The following is an 18,346-nucleotide window of genomic DNA, read 5'->3' as shown; positions in this document are numbered from 1 at the left end:
TGTGTCCCTTATTCAACATTAACAAGTGTGCCAGAGTTACGAATGATTGTTTGATAAAGTTATAACACGAAAAGTTCTTCCAGGATTATCTTAAAAAAAACCTTTCCATTTCAATGCAGTGTAGATATTTGGTTGTTATCAAGAATGAGCCGAGATTCTAGATCCTGCTTGTGGACCTTTTAAGCCACAAGCTGCAATATAAAGTCAAGAATCTGTGCCACAGTCAGGTGACCCATTGAGCTCATGAGGTTAAGGTACATGAGTTTCTGTAGGAAACTGCACAGAAGGAAGTGGTATGGCCAGTGTCATGTCAGCTGCTTTTGACCCCCTAGCCTGAATGACAAAGTATCCATTTATAGCTAGGTGGAGTGGTCTAGAGAAAGGCTCAGTGTGGCATCTGTAGCAAGATACTCTAACAACCCTCCCTTTCTGCAATGAAAAGGAGGTATAACACTTTTGGTTTGTTTCGCCAAAATGAGGGAGGAAAGAAACCAAAAATTGGTGTCAAAATAAAGTACTTAAATATAAGCTGAGGCCAAGAGGACTAACGGCTCACTAGACTGCCGATTAGAGCACTTCTCTGTTTTCATGGACATTTAAGAATCAATACGAAGTGCCACAGCATCAGGAAGAGAGATTGATAGCATCCTCAGTGCAGTCTGTCCTGAACTATGGTGGGAGAGCCAGGTTCCAGTTCCCTCAGGCAGAGGATGGAATTGAAGCTGGGTTTTCCACATATTGGGCAGATAACCTTGTCGTACAGTTGTTAGAGGAAGATGAGTTGCCCTAATCCCCTCCAGTATTCACATGATTGTGGCCCAAAAATGTATTTTCCACTCAAGGAATTGGACCACAATCTATGAATAGTTCCAGAACTAAAACTGCATGTCAGTTTGGAAGGAATGGGAGGGGAAGGGGAATTAATTAAATTAGTTCCCCCCCCCCCAAAAAAAAAAACCCAGCCAAACAAATAAATGCTCACCAGACCCTAATGGTAGGTAGAAGCAAATATCATTAGACCCAGATTCAATAGGTTTAGTCTGTTGCACTAGCAGAGGAAACCAATTTCAGAATTGAACACTATCATCTAACTGAACACTGCAACAGACTAAACCTATTGAATCTCAGAGTATACCTTTTCTCAGGTTCTTGCCTGACTGTTGTGACAGGATCTTGGGAAGGGTCCAGAGAACTGATATTTAATGTGTTTGTGGAAGGAGTCAGCTTTCAAAAAGTACAGAGATTATGGTCAACATTTTTACAGATAAACTTAGTCTCCTAACTCTATACTTGGGCAAAGAAACCCCTAGAGTCTTTCTCTTCTTTTTTTCCAAGTTCTTTAAATGTTCATGCTTAAGTGAAATTTACAAGTTATTTCTTTAAATTATACATGTGGAAAATATTATTGTGAAATTGTTTAATTCCCCTTAGAGGTGTGATTTCAAATCTGATGATTCAATGGACATGTCTACACATTCATTAATGCACATTGAATTTAATACCTCCATTGTGAGGTACTAGAAAAAGGCACATTAGCCTGTTTTAATGCACGTTAGGGCATTAAAGCACACATGGAGATGTGCCCAATGTGAACAAAACACATTTACAAATGAGGGCTAGGGTCAAGTGAGGGGTAGTTTCATCTGAAAAATACAAAACTTCTTATAGGGACTTGGGTCTTTGTTCTTTCAGCGAGCTACTGAATGGGACTCTGTTAATGGTGCGGAAAAAGCAACTGTGTCAGCTGTTTCCCCTATCTTTGCATGTAAAAACTTATTTTCCTGTTGAAATTGACAGTTCCAGGGGTGTACTTCTTCCACTGAGACAGTTCTCACTCTTTATGTGTATGTGGCTGTGGGTGTTTTTCTTGCCAACTCTTCTTTCCATGCCCTCCTTTGCAGTCCTTGATCAGTAGAGAAACCACCTGAATGGGACTTGCAATTCACTTTTAAAGCTGAAGAATTTCCTCTAAAACGCACACATCCTGTGTTTGTAATCACTACAGCGCTGCTTATGATGCCGTCCTTGACAGAAATGTGGCCATTAAGAAGCTCAGCAGACCATTTCAGAACCAAACGCATGCCAAACGAGCTTACAGGGAGCTGGTCCTCATGAAGTGTGTGAATCATAAAAATGTAAGTTTTCTTTTGCGGGTAATGGTGTGTGCTTGCTTTGTGAGGAGAAAATAAAGCCCGATCCTTTTTTTGCATGTTGATATATTTTAACATAACTTTATATATTTTAAAGCCTAGATTCTCAGCTTTACCATGTACCCCATATAAGTGAATATATTCCCATTCTAGGGCTATGCCTAATTTGAGACATAGTATATAAGAATAAGTGTAACTATCCCACTGCTTATGCCTTTTCCACCTTCTCTAGAAGCCCCTTCAAATCACTGGGAAGAAGTAGGAAAGGGATTTTGTCTGTCCAGGAGGAAGCAGGAAATAGGTTTCTTTTTGGTGCAGTGTCAGAGTCTATGTCGGTGAGAATTACTTTTGCTGTGGTGAAATTTAGACTCCACGCGTTGCTCAAAGCTGTGCCTTAAGTCACCCAGTGTGGGTCAGTATATCTGACTGTATTGTTGTTATGTTCTTTATTAAATTCATATAAAATGCCCATGGAATAAAGTAGAGGTCTGAGATGTTTTCCCTGCTATGTAAGTGAGAGGAAATGGGATGCTGATTATTCCCATCTATCTGGGCAGCTAATTATAATTCTGGGCAATTAGAAATGCTGAAGCCACCTGGTCCTGGTTTTGTTTTTTAATCCCACTGTTGCTCATGATATAAATAATGCCAGCAGGCTTTTTTTGTGAGAGGCAAAGATACTTGGAGATTATATCTTTTACTGGATGAAGTGTTTAGTTGGGATAAAGTTAGACAAGTTTTCAAATGCAAAACATTCTTTGGATGACCTGAAGAAAAATGGTTTGCATTTAAAAGTATCTAATTTTTTTCCAACTATAGAGTTGAACCAGTAAAAGATATTACCCAAAACAATCCTTGCCTCTCACATAATTCCTGGAACATCATGGCTACAACATCACTCTTGCACAACCAGTAGGCTTTTAGTCTTTCATAATTCTCCTTATCTCTCCTTGTCTTCTATATGTGCATTTTGTTGAGTGATGTCACACTAAGATGAGGAAATCCTACCATATGTTAGTATTGTTCATGTGTCTGTTTCCTGGGTATAATCTGGTTCCATTTGATACAATTGTAACAATAGGTTGCTCATGGTTACCCTATTACATTGTTCAAATAATTCAGTACTCTTTTTTTATTCTTAAAAATACTCCCTGCTTCTATTCCTGTCTGATTGCCCAAATCTTGCTTGAATTCATCATCTCAGAAGCAGTAGCTTAATTTGGGATGGGTGAGTCCCAAGTGCCAACCTAGTGGGGTATCAGAATGGGAGTCTGTGCTGTGGCAACAGTAGCAGCACCGCCTTACTACTGTAATACCATCAACTGGGGTGGGGAGACTGCACCATGGCAGCATCAGCCGGGGATTTTTTTTTAGTCCCCAGGCCAGGTAAGACTACTTTCCTGGCACTTGGCACCCCCTCCCATAACACAGTACCACACCCTGCCTCCCCCACCATTCTCTAGCAAGATTTTGCCCACAATGCTAGTTACACCTCTGCTCACAAGTCCTAATGAAGTCAATAAGACACTTACATGAGTAAAGCAGGCAGCTTTTGGCTTTTAATATGTAGCATAGTATGCTTGCATATAAACTCTCCAGGGCAATAGAATCCTATTTGTGCAGAGTGTTTCTGGCACACTGTGGGTTTTACAAATAATAAATGTAATAGACAGTAGATGCTCCCTTCCATTAAGAGTGAATTAATAAAAGTTCATTACATGCTAGAAGTTGTCGCAGATCCTGAAGTGACTTTTTTGCCATTCAAACCATGAATTAATACGATTGAGTAGGCTCCTGGCATTTGTGTAGACACACAAGTGTCCCCTTAGGGGCCCTTGTCTTGCCTACATTTTGATCCAGGGCTGGGCCTGGGGTGGGATCCAGTATGTGCCTTGGCCTGCTGGCTTTGTAAGGGCCAGTCAGTGGGCCAGCAGTGGCAGTAGTCCCTGCATCCCCCGGCGGGCTTAGTTTAAAGCCCAGTGCAGCAGATCAGCCAGTCTAGCTGAGAAGAGCCTCCTCCCCAACAGAGAGAGGTGGAGGCCATCCTTTCCCAACAGCTCGCTGCCTCTCTCTCCAACGAGTGGACTGTGGTCATGGAAGCCAAAGCCTTCCCGAAGATGCCAGCGCCTCAGTCTTTGGTTGACTACCTGAATCCTCCTCTCCCACCTCAGCCCATAGCCTGAGACTCGGAGGATCGAAGAAAACACCACCTCTGCCCCCAGACCTTTTAGCCCTGTACCCAAATCCCTGTAGCTCCTCATGACCCGGCTAGGAGCACTCTGAGCCATGTCATTGGTACCCACATGGATGAGGAGCATGGGATAGCGTTCTGTGGGCTGGAGGAGTTTAGGGATCTTCTCCACAGTGTCTCGGATGCAGGCCCTGGGAAGCAGCAAACTTCCTGGGCTAAGGGGTCAAGGCGGCAGATTACCCCCTCAGTCCCCCTCAGGATGGAGTCTCCCATGACGAACACTTTGTGTTTGGTTTTGGGGAGAGTGGGGACAGTAGCTACAGTGTCCTCTGTGTTGCCTGCGGGAGCTGGCAACTGAGCAGGCTCTGCTGGGGCTGCAGGAGGCTCGTACCTGTTGCAAAGCTCTGGTGGGGCAGGGGCCCGGTGCAGCAGGCCTTGGGACCCTTGACCACCTTGGTCCAACTCCGTGGCTGGACAGAATGGGAGGTCCCCAGGTCCTCCCTTGTCCTGGAGGGAGACTGTGGTCTACCCTCTGCCTCCCAGGGCAGAAGGGCCTGGCAATAGGAGTTGATCTCCTGCTCACAGTCCCTGATGGCATGCAGTCTCTGGACTGTGGCCTGGAGCTCCTCCAGCTGGCGTGCCAGAGACCCCAGTAGGGAGCAGACCCCACAAGGGGAGGTGGCCATGCTCTGGGGCCCCAGCGCTTGAAAAGGGGACTGGCAGCCCCTTCAGCCAAGAGCGAGAGGCTCTGTCTGCATAAAGCCTTGAACCATGGGCTCCATCTGGGTGGCGGTCTATGAGGTCTATGGCTGGAACTGCCTACTCTGGGGGACTCTCAGGCAGGACCTCGGGCCCTCCCACTCGCCCTCCTGTGTGAACTCCTGTGCTAACTCATGTTCTGTGCCCAGGAGCATGCCTGTTTGCACGGCCTGTTCATGAGGCTCCAGTCGCGTAGCTCCCTGGGGGGGGCTGGGCGAAGTAGGAGCTGGGGGCGGGGGAACGTGACCTTCCTCGGCCCACTTAGCCTGCTCCCAGCTGACTAGATCCCTTCTTCCACGGGCCCCTGCTTAACTTCCGGCAGGCCGGGGCTCATCAGGAGTCCTAGGGTCGCTGCTAGGGTCCCTGTGCTCATGGGGGCATAGCGGACTTACACCTGCGCATCTTGCACCAGAGCCGGGACTCTAATGAGGCTTATTCTGTTGCCAGGCCCTTTTTAAACTGCACACATGTGCAGAAGGGCCAGCTGGTGCCTCAGTGCTTTTGGGGGGCTAAGGGGGGGTCCCTCCCCTCCACTGAGGGAAGGAACAGGTGGGTGACTTCGTCCTAGCCTGGCACATGTGCCTGCAGGGGGGTCACATGGCTCCCTGGGAGGCTGGGCCAAGGAGGAGCCGGGGGAGGTGTGATCTTCCTCGGCCCACTTAGCCTGCTCCCAGCTGACTAGATGCCTCCCTCCACTGCCCCCTGCTTACTTGCTGGCAGGCTGAGGCTCATCAGGGGTCCTGGGGTTGCTGCTGGGGTCCCTGGGCTCACGTGGGTGCAGCAGGCTTACACCCACACATCTTGCACCGGAACGGGTGAGGCAGATAACACAGGGAAAAATATCTTTCTTTCAAAATTCCTACAAGGAAAGTCTGCAAAGGGAGCCCTGGTAGGGCAACACTTTTGTAAGATTCCTTTCATGGAATTTCTGACAGACTCTTCTTTCTTTTTTTCCCTACATATAGAGGGTGAGGACACATGTAACAGTTGAACTGTCCCAAATTGTCAATGATTGGGAACTGGTTCATAATTGTTGCAGGACAGGGTTCAGGCACATGCAACAATAGAACCATTCCCAAATATCACTGATTCAGAACCAGTTCATGGTTGTGTACATTGCTGTGGCTCCAACACCATGAGGTGGAGTGAGCGCATAATCCAGAATGTCTTGCAGCTGGTGAAGCGGAGGCAGTACTTGCACCCATGCTTTTGTGGGGGGAGGGGGCTTCAAGGGGTGGATGGGGGAATTTTCACGTTTCAGCTTCTCCCGTAAACTTGAGTTCAGTAAATTGCAAGCTACTGAAATTTACTCAAGTCTGCAATGTGCTTGCCTGAAGTGTTGGGTGGCAGCAGGGATAGCAGTGCTTGGGCCATGGGTAGATCCAGGATTTCCTTAAGAGGAACACTGCCCCTAGGGCCTTGGGGAGATGGGTGCATGCAGCCTCTGGGCTGGTTGGAGATACTAGAGAGCTAGGTAGGGAGCAGGCATGCAAAGGGAGGGACTTACCTACTATGCCCTGCCAACACCACTGCTGCTATCCTCATCTGACCTTGGGACAGTGGACAGAGCTGCTCATGCCCTACTTCAGTTGGGGGCTGTATGAAGTAATTGGGTGGGGAAACTGGGCTTGGCTGTGGACAGCAGAAGTGTGCCAGATCCTCTTTCAAGCCCCTGCTCCCTGCCCATCCCCTGCCTTCCCCTCCAGCCCCCATCTGTGTTGCCTGCTGTCTGGGAGCTAGTGCTGGAAGGAGGTGTTACCCTGTGGGGTCAGGCCAACTCTCAGGATCTCAAAATTGCATTGTTAGACAGGAGGGTGTGACACAATTGCGCACACACACACCCCGGCATATGCATACTTATCACCAATTCAAGCACATACACTATACACCCCAAAAGTTAGACAAAAATCAATTTTCCATACCCACACACTCTGTACACATACACAGATCACTAATTCATATATCATGCACACAATGACATATATACACGCACACACACACACACTCACCAGTTCATACACATACAACCCACCTACACATACACACAGGTAAGTTTCTAACTTGGATGGTATGGTATGTATATGTGTGCTTGGGGTACCTGGGATATTTGGGGGAAGGTTAAGGTGTGAGAGAGAGTTAAAATGTAGGGAGTGAAAGTTGCCAGACCCGGGATTAGAATCGGTGGACTAGAGAGAAGCTGGCTGAGGAACTGAGGCTTGGGGTTACTTAAGATCAAGTGGCCCAAGGGTTAGTCAAGGTCACTGGTGCAAGGGAAAAAGCATGGTGGCAAGGAGGAGACAGCCAGGAAAGAGAGAGAGAAAGAAACCTGGGAGCTTGGGGCTGGAAACTGAGGCAGATAGCTGAGATATGGGGGGCAGATAAGTGGTGGCAAGGAGGAGACAGCCAGAAAAGAAACTGAGGCAGAAACCTGGGAGCTCAGGGGAAAAGGCAGTGGGGACAAGGTAATAAGAGTGGCAGAGATCCAGGGATAAGACAGTGGCAAATAAACAGACGGTTTGCAGGCAGAGAGGAGCTCAGGACAGGTGTTAGAGGTGGTGGTGAGCCAGAAGCAGGAGAGGGAGAAATGAGACAGAAGTTAGAGGGGTGAGGAGCAGGGACTGGAGCAGGCCCAGAACCATAGTAAAGCAAAACCCAACGCAGGGGTCCAAATAACAGTTTTATTAAACAGACAACACAGTATACAGCTCCATGAAGTTATTGGTTTGCACACGCACACACACGCATATGCACACAAGCACTCACAACTGCAGCAGGAGAAAGAGACTCCGTGGAAGGGCTGGAGTCCAGGTAGGGAAGAGAAGCAGAGTCCAAGTCCTTGGTTGAAGTGTGTGTGTGTGTGGGGGGGGGGGGGGGGGAGTGATAGCTACCTATCCAGGCTGGATAGGGGTCCTTGTCCAGTAAGTGTTGTCCAGAGTGGGATTGCCGGCAGAGCCTCTGGGTGGATAGGTGGTGTGGCATGGTGCTAGTCCAAATGGAGAGGGTGTCCCAAGGAGTAGGTCTTCACTATCCCTTTTTATGGGGCAGACTGCCTCTGATCTCCTATGTCCAGGCAATGTCAGTCCTGTCCCAGAGGGCTCCAGATGCTCTTACTGAGCACAATGGTGGGTTGCCTCATCTTTTGTTTCTTTGAATGCGGAGGGTGGTCCCAATGTCTAGGTCGTTGGTCCAGGTATTGGTGTTTGTGGTTTGGTCATTCAGAGGGAGCTATTTTTAGACCTACTGCTATTGTCTCTCAAGCACTCTCATTAATCCCCATTCATTCAGGAACCAAATTACATAGGAGGGGTAGGTATGAGTCATAGGTTAGACAACGGGTCATGGGGAAAAGATGGAGACTTGACAAACAAAATGGAAACTTGACATGACTTATGCTAACTTACGTATGTAGGCCTAAATCATATAGTATCAGTAAAACAGTAATATAGAACAGTAAAAATCAATATAAACATAATAATTATACAATATAAAGAAGGAGAAAAAACAAAACAAATACAACTTGCTACCAAAATAAAATGCTGAAGCTTATCCTATGTCTTAGCTCACTTATACTTATCTATAGGGAATAGAGAGGGAGAGAAAAAGTCAGAAATGGTTGGGGAAGGGGAAGGAAAACATTTTAAAAGAAAAAAAAAGAAAAACGGGGGGTTTTGCTACCACTGTTGTCCCCTGCTAGGCCTGGCACCCTGTACAGCTACAGCCTGATTTGCCTGTGTTACTTGGGGGTCCCCCATGCCTGGATCAGCTGGGGACAGTGATGGAAGGAGGTACATCTTCACTGCCACACCCATCTGGATCTGCCCTTGACTTAGTTCCCAGGGTCTGACAGGGTCGGGGTGAGGAAGACATGCTGAGGGGCTGCAATTGTGAGCTGTTTGTTATAAAGTTAGCTTTTATTGAAAAAGAAGTAGAAGGAAGCATGTTAGTAAAAAGTGCCAACCAAAAGGGGGGAAAAAAGGGGGCAGCACTCTGGTGCACCAGAGTGGCCCGTTGCAGCAGTAGGGGTGGCAGTAAGGAGTGTTGCTGCATGGGGATTCCTGGAGGACTTGCCAGATCAGTGTCACAGAACAGTTGGCATCCACACATAACATTAAACCAGTTCCCAGTGAACTGGTTAAAAAAACGGTACTTGATTTTCCAGGTACACCTCTGAACCACTCCACGCAGCTTTAAACAATTAACAGGCCTATATGGCTGTCCATTTCAAGCTTGAATCACATTTAAACCATTCTAAGTGTTGTCTGTATTTCCATGCCCAGAGAGCAGAAAGGTCCTTTGTACTCCAAAACACACACATTCCTTCTTTCAGGAAGCTTTCCACACTGGTTTTGGCCCACCAGACAGGATTCCTAGTGTGCATTGTGCTTCTGGCCACTTTTCAGAATTTTCTGTGGTTCTTCAACATTAACATATGGCTACTAAAGCAGGACACCTCAGACCTGGAATTGTGTGTGTGAGTGTGAACGTGCACATGTTTGCAGAAAAACTGAAGAAATGTTAAAAATAGTGAAAAATCCTTGAGTTTTTTTAATACAGTGGTCCTTTATTATTTCAGCTTTCAGAGATGTCTTCAATATATATCTGAAATACCTAGTTGCCTGACTGGGACTGTTAGGATCATTTGAACAGAAGTTGATGAAGTGCTTTGGGTAGATGTGATATTTTTTATTAGACCAACTTAATAGTTAGAAAAATGGTTCTTTGCAAGCTTTTGGGCACAAACACACAAAAGCTTTGTGACCCAAAGCTTGCAAAGAACCATTTTCCCAACTATTCAGTTGGTCTAATAAAGATATCACATCTACCCAAAGAAACTTGTCTGCCTATGTCCTTAGACCATTGCAGCTACAAGCAGCAACCTTTGAACAGGGGTTGAAATTTAAACCTGCAGCTCCAAAATTCCGAAGACAAATTCCCTCAGCAAACTTGCTAGTCATTGGCAAGCACCAACCCTTCTCTCACAATCCATTTCAAAGGCACTCTGGAAATGAATGGAGCTCTGACATGTTCTGTTCTGAAATTTACCTGTCGCTTACTAGCAACTACAGCAGGACTTGTCTCTGTATAAACTGAACAATGAAGAAGGTAATTTATTCTGTAATATAGGGATCCTTCAGAATACTTATGTTTATCTTTCTTTTTCCTTCCTTGCTTTGCTCTACTTTTCAGATTATCAGTTTATTAAATGTCTTCACACCACAGAAATCTCTGGAAGAGTTCCAGGATGTGTAAGTAGTGATTAAATATAACCTTTAGAGGGAGGTGGAGCCTCATATTGCACAATGAATACAATAATCCCAGAACAATAGAAAGGATGACTTCCTTTAACAAGTCATCTTGTGGAGATGAAGAATGAACCTGTGAATGAAGAATGTCTGTCTATTTTAAATATAAGATACCGATCACAGTGGTGTCTAAGTACAATAAAAAGCATGCTGCTTATAGTTCTTGAGACTATGATATGTGCGTGCCCACACACATATGTGAATATGAGCAGCTAAAAGTAACTATGCTTCTTGCCTTTGTGTTAATGGTTTGCTTAAGGAATTATTGTTATATAATTCCCTGAGGTATGTGAGGTTTAGAAATGCAATAATTCACTCTGAAAGAATTTCCTTGTAAAAGAGGGACTCGTGTGAAATATGTCCCCCTTTCATATTTATTTTGCAATAACCTTTGACTGTGTAAAATAATCTGCCTTGGGAAATAGTGCAGGGTACAGAGAATTACTAGCATCTCCACTGAACATTGCCTCTTGCGTGGGTACTATTGTACTTAGTCCTGTCCTGAATGAAATTGCAGATATAAAACAATACTTCTGACTATCAGCTGAACTACTTCTGTCCTTCAGTCATTCCACTTTGTTTCACACTGTAATGCCCATGCTCACAAAAGGAAGGGGCATTATAATACTGTCTGGAGCCAGCCTAGTGCTACCAGGTCTCTGCAGATAGAGGTGGTGCTTCATTATCTTTATCTTGTGATCCTTGCAGTTCTGCACAGATTTGGTGAGATAATCATGTGATTGTTGATGAGCCTGAACTGTGAAGCCAAGATATCAACATGGATCTAGAGTTTTTCTCAAAGCCAGAGGGACCTCTAATTTGGTGTTCCAGTCATGGTCCAGTTACCTTTTTGATAGGAATAATCCCATGAGAACTGAGGTGGTAGGTAAAATCAACACAGATTACCTCTCCTGGAGGACTGAGTTCATATTCTATTAAGGCTATCACTCAGGCTTATTAAGCAAAGGGACAGGGTAATGTTAGATTAGTTAGTTGGCGTTAGAACAGCAGAAAGTAGGACTGGGTGGCACCTTCGATTCAGAGAGGCATAAACTTTCATAGGAAACAGCCTACTTCATCCAATGCGATCAGATCATACCGGAGCACCCAGTCAAACATGGCAAAGATGAGTATCATGGTCATACATTTTTACCTCCTTCCTACTTTTTCCATCCTTCTGTGAACTTTGAGACCAATATTCTGAATGTGCTGTGTTACTGTTTTTCATGGATGGTGACCAAAGACTGATGAAAGACTTGGCTGGTACATACAACCTTTTTATGTTGGTGTCACCATGTTTGAAAATAGCATGCTGAATGTTCTGTGTGCCTATACAGAACCCAGTTGTGGTGATGTAGAAAATGGTGAGCTCTAATAATCCATTGATTTTAATGGAACATCAGTAGAATGATGGCTGCATAGCAAGTATAGTAAGACCCAAACCATAGAATGGATTAACTATTCTTTGAGCTCAGCAGCATGGCCAGTTCAGAATCTTCTTTCCCTCAGTGTTGCCAATGGAAGTAAAAAAAGAAACCCATCATGAAGAAAGAAAAGTAAGCACTGGTTATTACAGATAAGAAGCTGAAGGGTTTTATTTCTGCCCAGGAAGTAACTATATTACTTTATTCTCCTCTCTAGTTACCTAGTAATGGAATTGATGGATGCCAATTTGTGCCAGGTGATTCAGATGGAACTAGACCATGAGCGAATGTCTTACCTGCTCTACCAAATGCTGTGCGGCATCAAGCACCTTCACTCTGCAGGAATCATACACAGGGTAGGGGGGAGTTCTCTTTGAAGGGCAAGATGGTTGCTCATTATTGTCTTGATTTGTATTACCATGAAAAATGTTCAAATCATTTATATTTAGTTTCAATTGTAGCGCAAACCTTTTATCAAGACCCAAGGTTCTCAGTTTAAACGTTGAGACTTCCTGGTGAATAGCCTATGTTTGGGAAGTTAACTGTCTGATTGGAAGCTAGGGTCAACTTAATCATCAAACAGAAAGTAATGGGTTATAAGCAGTATAAACAATTTCAGTAAAGATTATCTTTGGAATAGGTGGAGATGACTGTTGTTTCTCCTGAAACTCCAGCTGTCTGTGACAGTTGGGACAGTTTAAGTGGAAACAAACTTTAGCAAACTAAAATATTGTAAATCAATGGTGCTCAAACTATATTCCAGTGATCACCTGGTGGAGGTCCAGGGGGAGCAGCTGGTCACATGGAATTGGCTGTTTTCATTGTCTTCATGCCTCAAAACAAACTAAACTTATGTTCTGTGTATCCCTAATATAATTTTTCCATATGAGCCATCACTGTGGTTGCCACATAGGTAATATTTTATTATGAATGAGAGGGGAGGTAGTCCATGTGACTGCTGTTAGTACAGTAAACAATCCATGCAAGTGTGGACAGGAGGAGAAGTGGTTCGGCTGAACCTGAATGAGTTAAAAATTTCCAGGAGACAATCTCTCTTAAGTTGTTCACCATGGTGTGAAAATAGCCTGGAAACCCCTCCTAAAAAATATCAAGCAAGTTTTATGGTTTATGAAAAGGACCCAGTCAGACTGATAGACTAGATGTTACAGTATACAAAGACCTTCCCCAGTGTGTGCTTTCCATAGAAAATGTAATATGTTTGAGTGTCACAGTCTAATAGTTTTCAAGATAAAGAAGTAGGTCAGGTTCTTTCTGCAAATAAAATATTGAAATGGCCCCACATCCATGGCTAGTGATGGGACCAAGTGGGCACTGCCCCTTTCAGATATTCACATGGAACCAAAGTATTTCTATTGTCATTCTGTGAGATTTTAAATCTAATGATTTAATACCCAAGTATTTCTGTCATCCATGTAAAGGAATCATAAAAGAGCAACTGTCCCCTTGGGCTCTGATTGTGTACCAGTATGACACGCATTTCAGTACAGGCACCAAAACAACAGTGTATTGAGTACCATTGCTGAAAAGTGCCTTCTGTTAATAGTTACTGTTTCAGAGCAATAAAGAAGTGTTTGGACAACCTCCTAAATTATCCAAGTCATCACTGCTTTTATAAATTGTCCTCATAAATGGAATATGTCTCATTTCACATATGTATTTTGCAGGATTTAAAACCAAGTAATATTGTGGTAAAGTCTGACTGCACATTGAAGATTCTGGACTTTGGATTGGCAAGAACTGCAGGCACCAGTTTCATGATGACTCCTTATGTAGTGACACGTTACTACAGAGCACCAGAGGTCATCTTGGGAATGGGCTACAAGGAGAACGGTAGGGCTGTACTTTGTAAAAAGCACAATCCAGGCCAAAGTACAAGGTCTGTCTTTGCTATATAAGGGCGCCTGGAGGGGTAAAACTAACAGAAAAGGACCACTTGAATTGAAAATCAGGTGATATTAAACATGACTTTCTAATTGTTACATGCTGGAATAACACATGGTACTTGTCATGTAGTTTGCACTGAATTTAACTGCATGGGCTTGCAGTGTAACAGAAAACCTGTGATTAGCTAGGACTCCTTTGCCTGACTGACAAATCCTTTTTTGGCCAGGTTTGTAACACAGAGGCAGCTGTGGCTAAGAAGCAATATGGGAACTGTTAGGATTGTCAGAGGAGATATTCCAAATCCAAGTCATCTTGCTCGCAGAGCTGTCTTAGTGAAGAAAAAGAAGAGATGAGTCAAAGCCAAAACTTGGAATCCTAACAGTCCCTAATGTTTCCAGATGGAGACCTAGATCTGATTCTTATGACTTATTCTTACTTTTCTCAGAGACTGAATTAAAATCCCGAACTCTTACTTCCTGATCTGTTGGGGTGTTCAAGATCAACATCTGATTGTGTAGCTTGAGCCCATATCTAGTGAAGAAGGAAAGGGAGAAAAGAGATGAGAGAGGAAACTGAATACCTTTTTGCTGCCTCGTTTGTATGTAATTTTTCTAGCTGTAGATGGAAGTACAGTGAAAAATCTAGCAATAAACTGGATATCACTTTGACCCTAGAGAGGTTCTGGGATGCAGGCAGGGCTAATTTAATATAGTGGACCCAATGAGAAAGGAAATCACGTTTTGTAAAGGAAAACTCTTTATTTCATATAGAGTTCTTGTTCTGTAACAAAATGAAGGATGTCAAGTGCCTAGGTGCTAGTTAGATCAGGACAGAAAATGTAGTAAAGTAAATGAGTAGACATTCATTATGTTACTATTTCTGTTGCCAAAGCCTGCATTTCCCAGTTCAATGAAGGGACCTTCTTAATGTCAAATGTAATATGAAAGTAACATGCCCTCCAAAATGATTTGTTTTGAGTTGAAGAATTCAATTAGCATGCAATAATATTTTAAGAAACAGCCAAGTGACAATGTGATTTGTTCTTTTGGATTGACTTCAGTATTTAAGCAGTCCTATGGGCACACTCCCAATACACCTTTAAAATCCACAAGCTATTTCACTGTAGGAATTACCAGTGGTATATTGTAAATTCACAGATCAGTTATTAATTATGAAAAATAAACAGGAAAATATCCCTCCTAGAAATATTGTTCCTACATTTTTCTTTGAGTACCTCCAAAAATCTCAGTGTGAATCAGGATCAAGTCATCATTTCCTGATCCTAATGTTGAGTTCTTTTTAGTCTGAACTGAGTTAATCTGACTTTATGAGGTTTTTCTCTCAAAGCATTTTACAAGAGATTGTTGTTGTGCTTGATACAACAGAGAAAATTCTTTACACTTTCACACTGTTATCACGATAGCCTAAATTGAATTTGGGGCACTTTTGCAATCAGTGGATCTGAGGCAATACTATGAATGTATGCAGCACTCAAAGATCCTGAATCTGTGCCCACTGAAGGAAGTGGAAAGACTCCCATTGACTTCCACAGGAAATGAATCAGGCTCAAAATGAACAAAGTACTTTGCTATTTTTAGTGAAGTGGGGTGGGGGGGAGGGGAGTTCAACTAAATTCAAGATACAAAGAAGAAATTTGGAAATGAGGCTCATGCAGTCTGAGGAGCTGATTTGCACTGGAGCCCCAGTCCAGCTCCCGCAGAAGTCAATAGGATAGATTATTTACTAGTCCACTGCTCAGGTCTGACCTGCCACATTCCATGAACTCCCCCACTTTTTTTCTCCCTACATTGTGCATTGACTGTGTGAAGATTTGTTCACTACTTTCATTTTCTCTTTGCACTTGGTTGGCTAAAGATGCATAGTTAACACCAGTTTGCCACCCTCCCTATGGAAGGACCCACAACCATCACAGAAGAAAACACTGCATCAGGCATGCTCTCACCTTCCTGTGTCTCCAGTGCCTTTACCCTCCTTTTCCTTACTAGAGCATTTCACCTTTATTTTATTTTACCAACAGAAAAGTTGTTTGTTTGTTTTTTTTAAGAGAAAAAGGGAGAAGAAAAAGAGGCAAAATTGGTTGTATAGCCCAAACAAGAACTCAAAGTTGGGAAAAAATACACTGTTTCTTGAAAATAGGTTTTCCTCCTAATCTCTCTCTCTCTCTCCCCCTAGATATATCTATAGATATAGAGAGAGCTTTTTTCTTGTAAAACTTCCAAGGAACAACCTAACCAATATGTGCCTGTGCACATGACAACTTGTACCCAAAGGCAGTGTTGGGAAGCATAGAAATTTTCTCAGGACATGTTTGCGTTCCTTCTGCTCGACACTCTGTATTGTAGTGCATATATCGTACACAGCATAGGCAGCACTTGTCAGACTTCATGTTCTTTTCCAGCTAGTGTGTAATTGAATGGCATCACCTGTATAAAGGGCAGATCCCATAGCAGGAGTTCTAAAGACTCCGTGAGCGTAGCAGAGAGTATACCTGTTCTCCTTACTCATGTGGAACTCCGTGTGTAAGGGCTGCAGGTGTAGATTGTATCCTGCAGGGAAAAGCCTATAAACAACCCAGAGTACCACTACTGGATGATTCCAGATTATTACTATTCTTTGTAAAGGAAAGAATTTAGAGTTTTGTTTTTTCACACTTCTTTTTTTCCCAACCACTACACAGTTTTTCTTTACAAATCAAACACGGCTTTATGTACTGATTAATTTTTGCTTTTGGATAAAGTTAGTCTTCCACACAGTCTGAGGGGTGAAAGGAAAAGGCGCTTCCTTTGGAGTTTGTTCATTCCTTTCTTTTTCACGTGTTCCAGAACATATAGCCCTAAAACGTCTACTGAATTATCCAGATAATTTTAACTTGGATTAGTCATACCTTCAGCCAATTACTTTCCAATAAATGAAGCCTGCTTGTGAGTTCATTTGGTGGAGGTACTTTTTTCATGTTACCTGAATCAGAAAAATGCTGTATTGACGAACCTCTGTTTGGTTTTACAGTGGGGAAAAAATATAATATATTTTTTTCAGCAAATGTAACAAAACCTCTGATGATGCTGATATTTTGAATATTTTCCAATACTGTTGAGCTTGATGCTGCTTTTATTTATTTACTCATTTATTTTAGCTTTCGGCGGGAGGTGGAAAAAATAAAAACTGTACTGTTCTGATCAACCTGCTCTTTTTCCCCTCCTTTAGGAGTGAAGTGTCTTAGTTAACTTTGCTTTTTTTCCCCTCCCCTTCTTCACTTCCCTGTCTCTGCTGTTCTAGTGGATATATGGTCTGTGGGATGCATTATGGGAGAAATGGTTCGCCACAAAATCCTCTTTCCGGGAAGGGACTGTATCCTTGTGCCATTTGCTGCAGCTTCATCTATTTATGCATTCCTTTCCTCCACCCTACCCCCTTTAACATATAGTGAACATACCAAGACTTTAATGATAGAAGCAAAAAGTTGACTTGATGAGGTATGAGTAATTCTGAGTGGGACCCACCCATTCATGATACAAAATAGATGCACACTGAATTATTTAAATCAATTAATCTTTTATTATTATAATAATTATTTTAAAGGTCCCTTTTTTGTAAAAGTATGTGTACCATATTAACAAAGACCCTCAAAAATTAAATGATCACAATTTTGCAAGCTTTTCTGACAGAATATTTTTCTTTAAAAGATAATCAATCTTGGCCCATCTGTTCCTGTAAATCTGCTCTGATGTTTTGAAATTGGTAACTTCATGATGTTTGTGGTGACATCATAATCTTTTGCTTGCTAATGCATCATTGATTTGGACTCATTTCAATGCTGTATAGGCTCACAATAGAGTCAATACAACATTTTTTCTGAGAAATTTTGATTCTCCTAGTTTAAAACAACCACATACCTAGCATGATTTTCAAATTTGCCAGAGACTGGATTCCCACTGATTTAAAAATGGACTTTCCTTCACTTGCATGAGGTCTGTGTCATTATCAAAACTGTACCCCTCTCTATCTTATGATTCTGAGCTCAGCTGATATTCTTTTTACCACCTGAAGTGGTGAAAGTAATATTAGAAAATGAAAACAAAAGAGGTCTTTACTTAGCTTTTAGCTTAACAAAAGCTAAATAATAGGCTCTACCTGCAGTAGATAGGAAAATAGATTTGTGTGCATCAGAATAAAAATGCAAGAGCATGACATACTTTCTGCTTTCAAAATAAAAAAGAAAATGATGATTGGCATACTGGCAGAAGGATGCCCATAACAATCTGGAATCAGCAGGTATATTGTCAATTGGGATAACAAATCCAGTTATACAGATGTAAGTTCTGACAATTAATTATTTTTTCTTGGCTTTTCAGTGATCCTTGTCATGTTGAATGAAGTTAGGCCCATGCTGTCCTGATTATGCAGTGGGATCCATTTGAGAGGCATCCTGTGAGAAACAGTGAGTCTCCACATGGGTCCCAAAGTCTGCTCACATGTATGTAATAGTAGGATTGAGGTCTTACAAGGGTCATCGACATGTATCATGTTATTTTTTTCCCCAAATACAGACAATAGGGGAAACTACAAAGATCACAATATCTCCTACTTGCTAAA

The 18,346-nt window shown here is 42.9% G+C and overlaps 1 protein-coding gene across 4 annotated transcripts in view; it reads left to right on the top strand.

Annotated features, from left to right (window-relative positions):
- The window catches only part of MAPK10 (mitogen-activated protein kinase 10), a 425,444-nt gene that overhangs the window by 322,906 nt on the left and 84,192 nt on the right, over positions 1-18,346 (top strand). For 3 of the 4 annotated variants that reach the window (XM_090037015.1, XM_090037017.1, XM_090037018.1), the window contains 5 exons: positions 2,006-2,135; positions 10,288-10,346; positions 12,045-12,183; positions 13,513-13,678; positions 17,030-17,101. In XM_090037015.1, coding sequence (XP_089893141.1) covers positions 2,006-2,135; positions 10,288-10,346; positions 12,045-12,183; positions 13,513-13,678; positions 17,030-17,101 — 566 coding nt within the window. The remainder of the gene's footprint in view (positions 1-2,005; positions 2,136-10,287; positions 10,347-12,044; positions 12,184-13,512; positions 13,679-17,029; positions 17,102-18,346) is intronic. The other variant, XM_090037016.1, reaches the window with a different exon arrangement.

The sequence above is a fragment of the Crocodylus siamensis genome, chromosome 2 (assembly GCF_052110815.1).
Source record: "Crocodylus siamensis isolate JL-2025a chromosome 2, ASM5211081v1, whole genome shotgun sequence".
NCBI classification, from domain to species: domain Eukaryota; kingdom Metazoa; phylum Chordata; order Crocodylia; family Crocodylidae; genus Crocodylus; species Crocodylus siamensis.
This window is presented reverse-complemented; position numbering and strand designations above follow the sequence as displayed.